This window comes from Haemaphysalis longicornis, unplaced genomic scaffold, assembly GCF_048455015.1.
Source record: "Haemaphysalis longicornis isolate Haplotype H1 unplaced genomic scaffold, Haemaphysalis longicornis Haplotype H1 scaffold_13, whole genome shotgun sequence".
In the NCBI taxonomy this organism is placed as follows: Eukaryota; Metazoa; Arthropoda; class Arachnida; order Ixodida; family Ixodidae; genus Haemaphysalis; species Haemaphysalis longicornis.
This window is the reverse complement of record NW_027526233.1, coordinates 76,662,164-76,678,734: the sequence shown is the minus strand read 5'-3', so window position 1 is coordinate 76,678,734 and position 16,571 is coordinate 76,662,164. Positions and strand designations below refer to the sequence as shown.

At 44.5% G+C, this 16,571-nt stretch overlaps 1 protein-coding gene across 1 annotated transcript in view; it reads left to right on the top strand.

The window, feature by feature from the left end:
- The window catches only part of LOC144163897 (uncharacterized), a 34,991-nt gene that overhangs the window by 12,061 nt on the left and 6,359 nt on the right, over positions 1–16,571 (top strand). The window contains exon 2 of the mRNA XM_077694565.1: positions 9,184–9,319. Within this exon, the coding sequence (XP_077550691.1) occupies positions 9,184–9,319 (136 nt within the window). The remainder of the gene's footprint in view (positions 1–9,183; positions 9,320–16,571) is intronic.

Below are 16,571 nucleotides of genomic sequence, written 5' to 3'. Positions count from 1 at the left end.
CAAAGTGGACTCCCATAGAGATAGAGTCAATCGTTTGTCGTCCAAATTTTCATTTATTTTATTTATTGCATCTTTAGAATGGCCCGTAGGCATTTATGAAGTGCGATTGCCCTAATAGCTAAGGCAAACAATATTAGAGAAGAGGCGTTTCTGCCACCAATAAACTGCCAAAAATTGTTAATGGCTCCATCCGTTTCTGCTAAATCTGTTAATAATTTGTTCACCAAGACCACCTTCATTAACAACTGCTTGTTTGAGATGTCATATTGTTTAAAACTGTGGCGTCATCCGACACTCTTGCAGCCACTCAGGGCGTTGTAAACACCTGCGCGCACAAACTTTCGCTTGTTTTAGTGACATCAGGCGCTTCTGCAGTTTTCACATTTGATTCAGTTAGGCGTGTACAGAACTTTCGTAGAATGCGAAGGCGATTGTAAGTAACGCGAGTTACGTAACTCAATTCTACGCACTGGAGTTTACCGGCCGCCATTCCAAAGAATTTCCCGTCTTTGAGACTCAAGCCCAGAGTGACGTGATGCACTGTTGTTGTACCCCACAGATAAGGTGCAAGAGGCTGCCGAAATTTCCGTAACCTAGGCTTAAGTTGAAAGAAGACCGGGGCGCAAATAATAAGTACTTAGAACTAGGGGCCCCGCTTGTTGTCGTTGATCGTAAGGAATTAACGTATAAGGCCACGGTAATAACGCGGCGCCACGCACCCAAACTGGGGTTTTGAAAAGATCACCGCTTCCCCTGGTCGGCATCAGGCCTGGGTCCCTCGGGTTACGAAGCCGATGTTAATTCATTACACTAAACACGCTTAAGTTTATCATATGCAAGCGTTGGGGGCCACCTTCGCGCTACGCCTCTGCCACGATGGCTGCCGTTGCTAGACCCCCAATAGGTACACCATGAAATATGTAAATAAAATGTTTATGAATACGCCTTTTATTACCGAAAAGGGCTGAAAACCCCATTTATCTAGTTTAAAGGAGCTGCGGTGCGCTGCTTTGACCGCTTCTTTGTCAGCGCCCAAGCTAGTGAAGACGGGGCGACAGAGCCCAACTTGTCAAATCACTGCTGGGCACGTATTCTGATGCTCCGAGCCCGAGCTAAGGGCCGGGCGGCTACCTATGAACAACGAGCCACACAAAACAATGAACGTTAACGCCCTTCAGGACGTAGAGCAACGCTTTGTCCCTACCATCTATTTCGAGAGTGAGGACACCCCGCGTTTTATCACCTTTTGCATAAGTCGTATTTTTATTTGCCGAATCTCCTCAAACCATTGCATTGGTCATATTTGCTTCAGCTTGTGAAATAGAACTGCCTAGGGTGGACCTCGCAGATGGGGTGTCCAAACACTTTACCACCCCTCACTATAAAAATGGAGAAAAGCGTCGCAGCTTTCTCATATCAAACCTTCGTCGAGAGTGCGTCAGAACATTCGCTAGAAATGCGTAAAAACTTGGATGACAGAGCGTGCAAGTGATGGCGGAACGTTCAAATTCTAAAATCGGTAACGAAACAATAATCCCACAGGACGATTTTTGGAGAACTAAGTGAACGGATCTACAAATCGTTTAAATATATAGCCATGCCTAATAAAGAGATAAAGGTATTACTTATCATCTATGCGTGTGTTGTCTTACCTAGTACAGTTCTTGTTTCGCGAAATAAAAGTCATCATTTTACACAATGAAAGCGCGGTTCCGCACCTTCTCTGCGGCCAGATATCTCGACCGAGCTCTTTGGTCGGCCAGCCGTTCTATGAAAAAATTGTTTACATTTTTTACATCAAAAGGTCCAACAAGGATTCTTTATATCAAAGCCTTCACCAAGCGGTAGTAGGCCAGCCCTACGTATAGTATTAGAGTGCTTTAGCAAATGTAGCACTCAACTGCGTGATGTGAGCACCAGCCTTTTCAGGATATGGCCATTGGGCAACTCAATCTGTTTCAACTTTATTTCAGAATTACAAAACTTCTTGCTGAGCGAGTTGGTGAACAATTTAAAAAATAATACATGGCGATGAAGGCATGTATTAGAACGAGGCACGATACCATAGATACATCCGCCAGATTCCAACTATTTATTTTAAAGATTGTAACGTTGTCAATATATGACTTTTAAAAAAATGGCTCCAATCCATGCTGTGAGGGCGGTTGGAAAGCAGAGCTGTGAACGTCCCCGTAAACAATTTTACATCCGACGTCACTTGAATTCACACGTAGCTCTAGAAAGACTGAAACCAGACATTCTGCCAGCCGTTACCTGGGATTCCAGAACGCAGCAGCGCCGTCCACGGCCCGGCTCTACTGGCGCACGCCGCCGCTGTTGACCGGCCGTGCGTCGAAAGAAAAAAAAACAGAGAGGAGCGTCTTTCGAGTTTTGAGAGAGTGCAACTTAGCCATCCTGATGAGCTAGCTCGGGGTTACACCACCGCCCGATACAAGCGCAGACACCGAAACAATTCGCCATGTGAGCTCAGTGATCCCTTATTTATACAGATTTAAACTAAATAGTTTTGTAAGTTTAAGAATTGGGACAAAGCTAACGGAAATTTTATATTCCCTAGTTATCAGAACCATTTGCTCCACTCGTCTTCTGTTCTACCTCTTAAAAACAACCGAATTTGTATTAAGCAATTTAGAAAATACAGCCCTATTCGCGAAAAGCAGTGCGCAAAAGGTGGCGTTTCTCTAGTGCCAGATTTCCGTGAGTGGACTCTCCATTTTGTTTTCCCGCCCTGCAAACCAATCCTTAAACGTAACTTCGCCGTACGACCACTTACTTCGATCGAGTCCGGATTACCCAGGAGTTGCTGTCGAACACTTTATTCTAGCGGTGCGAGGTAAGCGCGCAATCGACGCGAAGCGGTGCCAAGACAGGCCCAAAACCGTCGCAAAAGCAGACAAATCCTTTGAGGGGGTCCCCGTAACGCGTCCGCGGTGGTAGTCACGGGGAGCACTGGGTAATAACGCCATATCGCCGCTCCATCTGCAGTGTTCTCCGTGAGTTAAAAGCGCCCTCCGCCTCCCTCAACCGCGTTGGGAGTTTCTTTTCCCGCAGGCCACGCAAGAACCTTTGGCTGGTAGACGTAGACAGCTTTGCTTTAAATAAAAAAAGACAAGGTATACTCAAGTAATTTTGAAGATGAAAATCGCTCGTACTCACTAGTAAATAAACATCACGAATGCTGTAGTCGGTGCGAGCGGTGTTTATTATTGGTATGTTTATTGATATGTTTACCAATTATTCTTGTTTGCATGAGAACTTTTTTTGTTTTCCTTGTTTTGAAGTCTTGTACAAATGGGCGTGGTTTTTTGAATGAACGGGTAGCAGTTCGGGTCTTATCTTTGTCGGGATCTGTTTAACGCCACGGTTTCCTTTTGTCTAATGCAGAAGGCAGGTGCACCTTGCCGTTCAGCTGCCTATGCAGGACAGAGACATGGTGGCAAACACAGCGTACTTATTCGAGGATGGAGTCACTGGTAGAAACGACGATTTATGACATTATATATTAGTTGCCGCGTCAGCAATCCCCTTGTGTAAAAACATAGCCACATTATTCATTCAAACCCACTTTTAGCTACGTTTTATTGGTGTTTATCTTCTCGTCACCACATTTGGGAGTACCCAGTCGGGCACCCACGTAGCGAGGAAAGCCTGGAACTTGCATTAAAGTACTTTATCCATGTAAGCCGATTTAAAGGTATCGCATTTCCAGACGTTGCAGAAATGCGAGGCTGGAGCAAACCTTTGCCGAAAGTGTGGTTTTGTTTAGTCGTCGGAAGGCGGGAAACCTCGAATTTTTATTGGCCAGACTAAAAGATGTACATCAAATGTGTAACTTACCAATCACAGAACATTGGACAACGACACGCTGGAATCTGGGTAGGGTGCCGCACTCTATCATTGGCATTAGGAATCATCGTTCTTGGGTGAAGAAGCAGCCAGGAGGGGTGGTGTCTTGGCGCGGATACACTCTAACCTAGAACATTGGACAACGACACGCTGCAAGCTGGGTAGGGTGCCGCACTCTATCATCGGCATTAGGAATCATCGTTCTTGGGTGAAGAAGCAGCCAGGAGGGGTGGTGTCTTGGCGCGGATACACTCTACCCTATTCTGGACGTGAAAAATTCTGCAGAAAGCATGCACACGTCAATAAAAGCTGGCAGTTTTGTTTACATCTTTTCAATTTCACGGAGCCAATTTTTAAAAATTTTTAAAAGCGGAACAGCGCTTGCAATTTCTTGAGTTTTTTTACATTTGCATATCCTACCAGGCTGTGAACTCATATTTTATCAAGGCATCATTCACAGACGCACTTTGGATTCATTGGAATAAATCCTTCACATGTTTTTACCACGCCTACTTTTGTGATGGTTTATGTAATCATCGAGGCCTCCTCAAAGAATTCCGATCAGCTGCCTTTGTTGTGTGAAGTATTAGTGTTAAGCTTTGCCCCGTCCCAACTTCAGAAGAAATGTGTCGGCTTTTAAACGTGTATAACAAAATAACGTTTGGCTCTGATCTTTTCACAACTTTGGTTTGAGGCTGTGCATCTGCTGAGCGGTCAGGGTCGTAAGTTCGGTTATGGGAAGTCCTCAGCTCAACAACACTTTTGGGTAGCCTGGTCATGCATTCTTGCGGGAATACTGCTTATCGCCACTTTTTCTCTCCTCATCGCCTGAATGACCATACAGAAACAGCAATGTAGGACATATTCAATGTAGCCTGTAGCCCATACGTTGTATCGGGATCGGCGAACCATAGCTTCAAATGTGTTGGTGCTGCACATCGTCGTCGTGCACAACAGAGCGCACAAGAACGACCACTGGGCTCTGCTTGGTTGTAACGCATGTTGTCCTTGAAAATGAGATTGGACGTAAGGTGTTGTATTGTGGGCACGAAGCAGCAAGATTTGGTGCCCATCAACTTTCTTCAGAACGTCTCTCTCTGGCAATAACATGCGGATCACAGATTATTGATTTCAACTGGCAAAGTATGAAGCTTTATGGAAGTGAGGTATTTTTGTTTAGCGAAGAATGGTGTGTTTGGGAAAAAAAATGAAAGTAACATTGTGCACCTTTTAAACGTAGGTTTATAGAGAAAGGCGAGGTTAAATGCCGTGGCCCGTGTACGCCGAGATCTCATCTATAGCGAAAACCCATGAATCATCATATTTAGCAGCAGCCTACTAGAGTAACTGTAGGGCGAATGCCTCTCGAATTGACCTCCACGCTCTTATGTCCTGTGCGGCCCGACTCCATTTTTTTGCCTTGGTGAATTTATTTGGTCCCTGCATCGAGTTATTGGACTTGTCTAGTGCTGCATCTGTTTCTCGCATCCACTCCGTTCCCTGGTGGTCCACGAGTTTTAATTTCGTTTCACTACATGGCATGCCCAAGGGCTTTACTTTTTTCAACTATGATATCATCTACAGTAGAATCTCTATAAACGAAAAATGCTTAAATGGAATTGCCGCTTAAAAGAAATAGCAGCCTGTAAGTTGGTTGGTTTCGTATTGAAATAATGTAAAAAAAAAAACTCTAGGTAATCGGAACTATAATTCCCGCGTCATCGTTTAAACGGAACCAGAAATGAAACTTATTGCGAAACCCATTACCATGACAACCAGCTGTTTACAGTTCTGTCATTTTCGCATTTGTGTTTTTTCTTCGTCCATGTTTTTTATAGCCTCGTTGGCCTCCCAATCCTCGTGTCCTTAATTAAGGGGTCAGCCATGTAAGCTGAACTAATGCAACATCGCAGTTCTCGTTCCAGTCCTTCCGTCTGGAATAAAGACGCCGAGGTTACAGGGCTCAGCTCCTGCCCCCTCGTTCGCGCCCCCTCGTTCCTGCTCCCGCGTTCATTCGCCCTTAATTACCGTGTTGCCGTCTTCTAAATTCGGTGGATCATTAGAACTCGCGAAGTTGAGGCCTCCAGCCTCTGTGAAAATGCAGTTGCAAGGAATCAAACAATAATTATTCATGCATTTTGTAGTGCACACCAACTAATTGTTGCCAAATGAACTTCGTGAATGCTGTCCGTAACCCTCTTGTAGTTTTCTTGCTTTCTGCAATACTATCAGCTACTTTTACCTCCTGGAGTTCCTTCAAATGGCAATAATAGTGTGTACGCACATACATTAGCAGTTCACACATGTATTTCTGTAAACGGAACTCGTGTTAAACGGAACTATATTTCTCGGTTCCTTGAAGTTCCGTTTATCGAGAGTCTACTGTACTCAAATTTGCTGCCATATGCATGAAGCTCCGGTTCTGTCGATAACTTCTTATCCGGTCATTATTTGATCCATGGCTAGTTGAGCCAACCTAAGTTGGCTTTCAACTTGTTTGGTGAGGCGCCAATTCTCCGCGTGATTTATCATCAGCGCCCGGATGGATCTGTTCGATATTCTTCGCTTCAGTTAAGGAGGTAGAATACTTTTAGTTATTTGGGAGCGTTTTCCGAAAAAGCTCCAGGCCATACGTATATGCGCAGAATTTTTCTCGTATGATTTTGGTCAGCTCTGGTGACCTATCAAAGAGAAATACTCTTCTACATGTTCTAGCGCTTGATGAAACTACCTTAGGAGGGCGCTTTCGGCAAATTTATTCATCATAAGTTTGGATTCATTCATAGTTGTCTTTATCCACACGCCCGGGGTGTGATTGTACTTCCTCAAGAATTTTTTTGGTGTTTCGCAGACTCACCGAGCAACACCATGTCGTCTGCACATCAGAAATGGCTAAAGTATTCCCTGTTTATCCGTAATCTTGTTTTCGGTTCAAGCTTCGGGAATCCCCGATCCAAATATGGCGTAAATAGTAATTGCGAGATGGTATCTCCATGTTTAATTCCCTTTCGGATGGGGAATTTTTCGCTTTGCTGGTAAAGAATTATCGTGACCATATATATTTATTGCAGTGTGTTTAAAAGTCTTGCACCGACATCCGCTATTTCCTAGTAGTTTGATTCTCCAAGCACTGCTGTATTGTGTGCAGAATCGGAGGCTTTTTATAGCCTATAAATTCTATTTAATGTGTTTCGTTTACTCTGCAAACTTTCTATTATTTTATTGATGACAATTATGTGATTCCTTGTTGAGTATCCTTTCTGATACCCAGTGTGTTCTCTCGGTTGTTGGGAATCTGGGCTGCCGCTTATGTGGCCAAGTATTACTTCGGTAAATAGCTTATATATAACATATGTACATGCGCAAGAAAAAAGGGTACAGAGAAGTGACAAGGTAAAAGAAACTGCCTTGGTGTAGAGAAGGCGGGGCTAACTTGTATCAACGGGCACTGCTAAGTTGGAAGGGCGCATCATAAAGAGGGGAAATGAGTCTCTCGTAGGTGAGGGGGCGGGCAGGGAGCAAGTGCGTGAAGCACATTTCCAGGACAGAAGCTGGCAGAAGAGGGGGATGTGCTGGAGCAGGTGCCTAAACATGGAAATGAAGAACCCAGACTGCACGTTACTTCACAAGGGATAGGAGATTGGTCGTACGTAAATACACCGGCCGCACGTTAGAGCTTCGCTGGTTAACCAGCCGGATAAAATCCGACCACACAGAAAGTGCATGACGGATTTTCTCATTCACTTTTTTGTGTCGTGTGCAGTGAACCACAAAACAAGAAGAATAAAACCATTTCTGGCAAACATTTGTGTGAAGGTTTTGAAAGTGCCCCGCATTCGTTAAGCTTAATCCGTAAATCCCTTATATACTTGGTCACGTAGGCGTACTGATAATGTTTGGGATGTTCGGAAGCTTACGTATATGCTTAATCTGATAACCTGAACGGCACTCCAAGACGAGCTTGTATTGCAGCTTCACCACAATGACAAGAACAAATGCATACGGCCACAATAAAATATTGCAAATGAGAAGGTCCAGAATACCTCATGACCACAATGTTAGGTAGGGATGTTATATTACGCCATGCATGAGGGATGTTCTCGCTTGCTCAGTACCAGCGCGCTGTTTCTCTAATTGCCGGTTTTTCTAATTTTTCGGTTTTAAATGACCTATAGGTTGAAGTGGTAATCAAGTGAATTGTGTTGGAGTTTAGACAATGTTTAATCGGGGAGTGCGAAAAAACGTTAAAGTCGGGTGGACTACTCTAGAAGTTATTTTGCTGTGCTTCTATTGAGATTACCACAGACTGGAAAGCAATTTTTCGTCGTAATAAAAACTCTTTTTGGGGATGTTTATCCATTTCAGTGAGTGTTGTTTCAGGAAGACATGCGGAAAAAAAATTTCACATTCGTTTATTCCCAAAATTCGTGGAAAATTGCTAATTTTATTATACCAAATTTTCAGGTGAACTTCGTAAAGCCATTTTCCCGTTCTCCTTTTTATGGGACACATTTGGAAAGACAAAAAAAGTCTCTGGTTACCGGAATAGGGTTAGTCGTGCTTGTATTTTTCGGAGTGATAATTTTTGTTGCAGATCTTCGTGCATCTGACTTATCGACGTTAAAACACTTCGTTATGTGTGACTTTGTATATGGGAATTTTCGAATTGAAGTAGATATACACTACTAAAGTATTTTATGTGGTGTTTTTTTGTGTCACGGCTCGTAACATGGTATTGTTTTGAAAGGACCTAAGAATTGCATTCACTTAATTGCAGTAAACATATTTACGAGGTTGATTTTGCTTCAGACTTGCAGTCATCGCAGGCTACAAAATTCCAAATATAATATTTAGGTTGTACGTGTTTTTACACTCCCAATTCGGTTTTCGAACACTTCGGGTTCACTCAAATTAGGTGTGTACAGAATGGAGGAAACAAGTACTGGGTATTGACATATCTCAAACAAAAAAATACGAGCGTGTATACGGCGTTTTTATAATATTTTGGATTCTATTTTAATTTAACTACCGCATGTGTATCGGCCCCATAAACGGAAATAGTAGCTCCACTTACTTGGCTAGTGAATACCCTCATCAAGAAGCTTTCAGGCTGCTTGCCGCTCGCATTATACCATCGGATTGTAAATTTAACAATTCTTAGGAACAATAAAAATTTCAAGTAAGTTCTGTTAGCTAACTAAAAATGCCAAAGTTCTTGCCAAGGCTAGAAGCACTGCACAAATCTGTGCTGCTGTTTCAAAATGTGTCGAATGAATCGGTGCCCCTTTCAAAATAGTAGATCTGTTCAATTTACAGGAAAAGAGATGCCTCTTGTTGGAACATTACTGCTCCCAAGTGGTACAGGAAGACAGCGCTCTATGCTGGGATGCTATTCACGCTCGACGGGTACTGCCAAAAAATACTACGCTCAGACGTTGCCTACGCTGTTGAGGTGAGGACATGTTAATTCTCGAGTGTGTTTGCAATACGTTAAGCATTACAAAAATGACTTTTTATAGTGTAGCGGGAATCTGCAGTACATGCAAAATTTTGTCGTGTCTCCAAATTGCGTCAGTTGCAAGGTTAGTGAAACTATCTGGTTACAAACGTTAAAACGCGGACAGCTTACTCAATAAATGGCGCAAAATGTTTTACCACATCGACTGCTTCTAGTGCTGTATACAGATATTCATGAAAATAATGCTGTACCGTCTGTTGGAAGCCCCTTGAAAAGTGTCATGGCACGGAAAGTTCCAGAAAAATTGAGGTCTATTTGGCGGTTTGTCCATGCGCATTAAAAACAAATACGGTGATTCCATTTCTATCTTTTTTTGCAATGTAGATATGACGTGTTTAAAAAAAACGGTTGAGTCCTTTTTCTTCTTGAGGCCAGGCAGTTCCTGAACTTGTTTGTATTAGGCTGCTATCCACCCGCAGGTCTAAGCGGCGGGTCATTGCACATTGATAGCTCAGGGATAGGCGAAGTGTGAAGAATAAGGTGCTTAGAGTACAAAAAGACGACGTCGGCAGTGTTGGGCGGCACTTGATAAACGGTGCCCTTATATGTGAAGCTGAAGGGGGAGATGTGCAAGCGAAGTATGGCTTTATAGTTTCTGCCTGTCTGAGGTTGGCGCTACATTCGGTATTCTTTGACAGAGAGTATTTGTGGGGCGAGGTGTTCGTTCGGTAATTCTGATGCAGGTGCGATTTATGTCGGTAAATTAGTAGAAAGACGATGAAAATTCCGCGGGTGTATGCTGAGACGAGACTAGAATATTGTATTGCGGTGACGCGCTAGGAGATAACCCAGACAACAAAGAGACCGCCGAATATATAGCGAACATTAAGAAGGAGAGGATAAATTTATGGCGAGAGGCACGAGACACGGTCCCTCGCGACAACTCGCTACGAGGAACTCCGAACTAAATCGCGTCTCTTGGTGCGTTATTACTTCGTTATACGCAGCTGCTATAAGCCGCCACCGAGAAGACTGGAGTTCAACCTCGGCACAAATTTTGCAATAGCGAGTATCGTAACCGTCAACCGAATGTTTTAAGGAGAGCTTTATGAACTGATTGGAGAATATGGCCTCAAGTAGAAAAAAACAGATACACCTGCGCTGTAACTACTTGACGATACATCGTAGCATGAAATTGGGTAAATAGTATGAGGACAGCTGCCTTTGTTTATGTGCATTAGGGTTTGTTTCCGCATGGTATACACTAATGCAATGGCGCTTGCTTATTTAAGTGGGCGCCAAAAAGTTCATACGAATGACAATTATACGAATGACAATTATAACGAAGAGATCTGCTTCCGGCGGCATATTTTAAATTTTTGAATTCTTTTCAAAATATTGTTTTTAGCTGTTTTAATATATTCAGTGTTTTCAAATCCTTTTCGTGTCGTAACCTCTGTTTGTGCTATTGTTGGGATTGATGATTTTACCGCGACGATTATGCAATTGTGTGAAAACGCAGAGACTTACACGGTTGGTCTGTTCTCGCTACGTGTGCAACAGCGCAGGTTATAAACCTTTCTCTTGTCTGTGCGGATAGCAAAAAGGAAATTTCGCTCGGCGAATTGGAGAGGGGAAAAATGCAAGGCCAACTTCAGTGAGCGAAAGTGGCAAAGAGGAGAGGGGCCCACGAGCAGATGTGAGTGCGCGCCTCAAGTGTATTTTGTGGTTACAGAGGCCCCGCCAATAGAACCGGGGACCTTTACCATTGAAACCGGCCACCACGCCACAGCGCCAAAGCAAAAGCCGAAAGGGTACTGTGTTGCCAGCTTGGGGGAACGCCGTGTGCTGCGAATTGAAAAGAAAAACAAAACTCTTTTCGCAGTGGGAATCGAACCTCCGTCCTTAACACATGAAGACGACGTCTGAAGGATTGTGTTACCTTCACTTTGTTTTTTCTTTATTGGACAGCTATTTTTTGCAAATTGAGACATCAAAATTAACACTCAATACAAAAACTAACAGACAGCAAAGAGTAAGCACATCAGGGTAAAAAGGTCGGAACCATTTCAAACCTTGGACCAGCAGACGCACGCACTCAAAAGGGGGAGCCTCTCGGGGGGATAACTTCTCGCCACATGAAACCTACGGAATAACGCAAATGCACTTGGCTGACCCTGGGTGTACACCATCCGATAAATTAGGCGGCTCTTCCAGAAGCTAACACTCATAGCAGAACAAAAACATCGTACGGCACCCGATAACATGTTCAAATGGCAAGAAGCATATCGTGAAATGGGTCCTTTCGACGTCCTTCCTTAGTTTCCGCTGCAAAAGGTCCCAGAAAAAGAAAGCGTCACGGCACAGCACCAAACAATGGTCCGTAGTGTCGGCCTCATTGCACTAGCTGCACTTGTATAGACAAAGAGGTCGTTAGCCCTTTTTCTCCCACCCATATATTAAGTTGAAGTGGTTGCACGTGAAGCTTGCAGAAAAAAGTGTTGGCAATTGGCGGCACGCTCATACGCTCAACAAATTCTAAAACTCGGTTGGAATAGTCCCGCAAGTAGGACTGGCAGTTAAAAGCACTGGGAACAGATTCCAAAGTAGCGTCCGTCATGGCCTTCCTGCGGGATATTTCTCTTTTTGAATGCACTATTATAACGCGCTAATTTTTGTGTTTTAATTTTTGTTCACTAAAACGTCGTTGGACGAGTATTGAATATTTACGCTTTTAAACCAGGGATTATGCATTTTTATACAAACGCAGGGCTTTCTTTACACAGCCGGTTCGTTCTAATGACTTTTTATTCGCCTTTTAATATATATTTTTTATTTGGCCGTCGTTCTTTTCAGTGCGCCTAATTTATGCCTTTGCTGTGTAGGAAGTCTCATAAAGTGCACTCTTTGAATATTACACTTTTGTAATTATTTAATGTTAAAGAAATGACTTCGTTTACGCCATTGCAACGATAGGTCGGATTGGCAGAGGCAATTGTATATTTCTGAAAAAACGCAGCGAGTCGCATTATTTGTAACCTTGAGGTACTCTGCAAAGGATGATACTTATTAAAAGACCAGAATTCTGAGTTGTACACGGCAGCAAGAGAAGAGGGCGGAAAGCTTAAACTGCTGGAAATGTGTGGTATTACCATTTTGTGAATGAGCTTGCGTCAAGGAGAGAAAAACGGCAGCACTGACATGCCGCGAAACCCCACATACAGATCTGCTGAACGACTTTAACGACGCATTCGATCGGTAGGTTCTCACTGCCGCCTAGTAGAGCCTCGGGATATCAGCGAGCTTACAAGATTGTGGTGCACTGCGTGGCCACGGTGTCGGACGGAAGAAAAGGGGCGTGGCGTGATCTAGGAGGCCTTGGTGTAGTGTAATAATGTAGCGAGTAATAGCTTCCAGAATTACTTCAGTTCAAGGTGTGGCACTCTGCCATTTTGTCAGCTGGGGTTGTACACAAGATGCACATGACTTGGAATTGGAATTAGAGACTGGTCGATATTCTTCCAGATGTGGTGAGTGAAACGGGACTGCGCCTTTTTGGGGTAGGGCATGAGGCAGCGTTATGCCCCGAGCGCAGTTCGTCCTTTTGGGTTGAGTGAGAGGCGTCCCAAGTATATTATGGGCTTTTCGCCGAGAAAACTTAGAGTGGTTGTTGTGTAGCCCAATTTGAAGCTATGTTTGTGTTGGGATGAGAGCTGTGATCCTAGTGCCGTCCTGTACTACCAATAATTCATTGAATTCACCCACTTTCTCCATACTGAAGGTTTGTTTGAGTCGGACCTAAGAGGTGCCGTATGAGAGGTGGCGAAGGAGACTGGCGCAAATAGGGCTGTAGGTGTCGTGTTCCCTCACGTCGTGTTTGTGCTGGATGAAGTAGACAAGTTGCGATACTGCACCGTTCAATAAAGGAAGTATGCTCCCGAAGAACAATTTAATGGGACAAAGTACGCCCACTATTCGGAGCGTTTTGACTTGAGGCATCAGTGCATTCTTGATGGGGATGCTTCCTTTTGAAGGTTCTGCTGTCTAACCAAACACTAACCATCGATGAGATTTATGGGAAATCCTCAAGGTGGAGTTAGTTTCTGCGAAGGAAAGTTCGAAATCCACCTCAAGGCTGCCGTACTGATACAAAGCAAAGCTATACAGCTTTGTCAGAAACTCTGCAGTTGGAAAAAAATTCGCCCTGTCCAGGATTTGAATCCGGGACCACCGCTTAACCGGAGCAGCCGCTCTACAAACTGAACTAGCCGGTAGGCTATTCGTTTCTAGAGCAAGAGCGAATTGATCAGCAACTCGACGTAATGGACAGGTATTAATCGACCAGATTTAGGGGAAATCCTCAAGGTGGAGTTAGTTTCGGCGAAGGAAGGTTTGGCATCCACCTCAATAGCAGCCGTAGGGCTACAAAGCAAAGCTATACAGCTGTCTCAGAAGCTTCGAGTTTAAGCCGTACGGCTGCAATGAGGTGAATGTCAAACTTCCTTTTGTAGAAAAACTAAAAATTTGGGAGTTCGCAATTAGGCAACCGGCAAACTGAACTGTTTAGGTAAACTTACCTAATGCAATGTGCCGGCTTCTTGACACTGGGAAGGTTGCACCTAACACATGCATCGCGGATGACTTCAGGATCTGGTAGGGTACTGGCGGTTGACCGTGGTTATGTTTACTGTCGAGTGAAGACAATGTCTAATGACGGGGTATTTTGTTTGTAGCCTGGAATGCCTTTGTTTATCCCGATTGTTGTATTCTGAGCGAAAAAATTATGGCGGAGATATGGTTCCTTCGAAAGTGATTTACGTAATTCCAGCCGAGAGATTCAATGGCAACATATAAATAACGAATCCTTAGGGAGCATGTTAGCTTCGGGTCTGGGAAACCCAGTATTTCCATTCCTGGAGGCGAGTTGTTGTTCTTCGTTAGGCGAGAAAAGCGCGCAAGCAGCGTAATCTTTCATGACATCCTTTTGGGCTGGGGATATTCGTAAAATGACAGCATATTATAAAAGCTTCGCTTGTGTTACAAGCTATACTAACCACTTGGCTACAAAAACTAATCTCAGGAATGGTAGAGATAAGTGGCTTGCGACCTTCGGGAATTCGGGTACGATCTCCCCGGTGCCATTGAATTGGGGGGTGTATGTATACCAGTGGACGTTCAATACATAGAAAACAATTATTTGTGTCTTTGTTTTGGTCCCGAAAAGTTTGTTAGTGATGCCGATTCTACGGTGACTGATATTATAAATGAGGCATTACAGGGCTTGTTGACATTAGCGTGGGTGAGCAGGGCATCTAGAGGTTTTGGCGGACCCCTGCAGCACTTGGAAGGAGGTGAGCAGGTGACTGGGTAGGTGAAGTGGTACTCGCGATAGAAAAGGGGAGTGCTTGTGAAAGCAGGACACTTTCATGTATGAGTGCATACTCTTCGGTGGTTGGCGGCCGTGCGAAAAGGTTTGCCGTCGATTAATTTCCAGGGGCCAGGTGCGCTTGGTAGAGAGAGTGCTCATTTCTGTTCACTATAAGATTGGCAGATTTGAGTATGTAAATATTTGTCCTCAGTGGGTTTATGCGGAGTAATTTCGAAATACGTTTCCTGCGTGTTCGGTGAGGCTTCCGTCGTTCCCACATTCACTATCCCTCACTGGGATGTCCGAAAATAAAACGAATTGCAGCCAGAGGAATGGTTCGTGTTGACGAAGGTAGTCGTTTCGGCGTATTTCGCGATGACATTTTGTGGGGCCCATCCCCATTATTCCCAGTTTTAGGTGAAGAGAATCTAAAAATGACATCTATCGATACGCATTGCAGTTAGTGAACGATAGTAGGCGCCGTTTTGGCGGTGACTACCGTAGCCCCAGTCCTTGTGGGCTTGAGCCTGCCGGTCTAGGTAGCGCAGCTTCTCCTCCCAGTGTTCACGCGTGGTTATGTTTGAAAAAATGATGTCTCGGGCATCCCCACGCAATGTTTTAAAGGGCGCTGATAGACTGGGAGGCAGTGCACTTAGTTTATAAGCAAACGGGAGGGTGAATAAGCTGTAGTTTGGCAGATTCATTAGGCGCATGTATCTGCAAAAGACACCTTGTGCATTTCTTCTGGATGGTAACTTGTGTAAGATCTTTGCAGGCAAACGAGAATGGTGGCGATCGGTGCAAATTGTATTGTAGGCGGTTGACCGGTCTCTAGTGTATCTTGAGTCATTGTAAAAGAAGGACTCGCTCAGTCTCGCCCTTCTGAGGGCAACCACTCAAGTGAATGTGCGGTAGAGCTCAGATGAGTTCGACCGGGTACAATGGGGGTACTTGTTCGAAAGTTTAGAGTACCTGAGCCTAGAGGGTACTGGGGTTTAGCGGAATACATGTTTATTGGTGGTGTTTGTGGTGCTATTTATTCGGGCTGGACGGCATAGGGACATTCAATTTTAAGAATGTTGTGGTCACATCCAAGGGTGTCTGGTTAAACCCAGTTCGAGATATGTCCCGTGACTTAGTGTTCCCCAGCATGTTTGCAATGAGTAGGGTGCTTTAAAAAATGAGAGCGAGAACGTGCGCATGCCCGAGACCTTCCCTTTTACAGAGAAGCTGTATCGGACTAACCTCCCGCCCCCGCTTTCATTTTGGTGAAGCCCTTATTCCTAGGAACAGCTTCGATGCTCCGCCTTGTCACAGACGACATCTATATACCACGCTCTACAGGTGGCTCTTTCATAAGTTGCCCAATCAGCTAGTAATGGCGCTAGCGCTGTTTTGAGCAGCCTAACTTGTTACTTCGTACGGGATGGAAGCGTGTAGTTCGCTCGGAGGAATACCAGCGGGAAAATAAAAGAGCGGCAAGGCCTACGGAAGCGTCCTAGGGCCTTAGAAAATTTCGTCGAGACATGCGCCGAAACGACTCCCTTCGCCAACAAGAACGTCTCCCTGCACATTCTACACGTGCAGCCGTCGCCACCTCAAATTCTACCTTGTGAATTAGCTGGGACTTCCTCTCGAATAAAGCGGCACTTGCCCGCTTTGAATACTCCCGTGTGCGAACAATTGTTGATCAGCAGGAGGGCTCTCAGAGGACACTTTAGAAAGTGTCTTTTATGTTAAGCACGCACGCGTCCCTGGCCGCCGGTTAGGCGTGCACGTGTAAGGGGCCAGGGAGGGAGACAGGGGGAAGGAGCGAACACGCGGAGACCGGCGTTCTTTAATCGTGAATAACATGATGGTTGTAAGGGTAGGAGATAC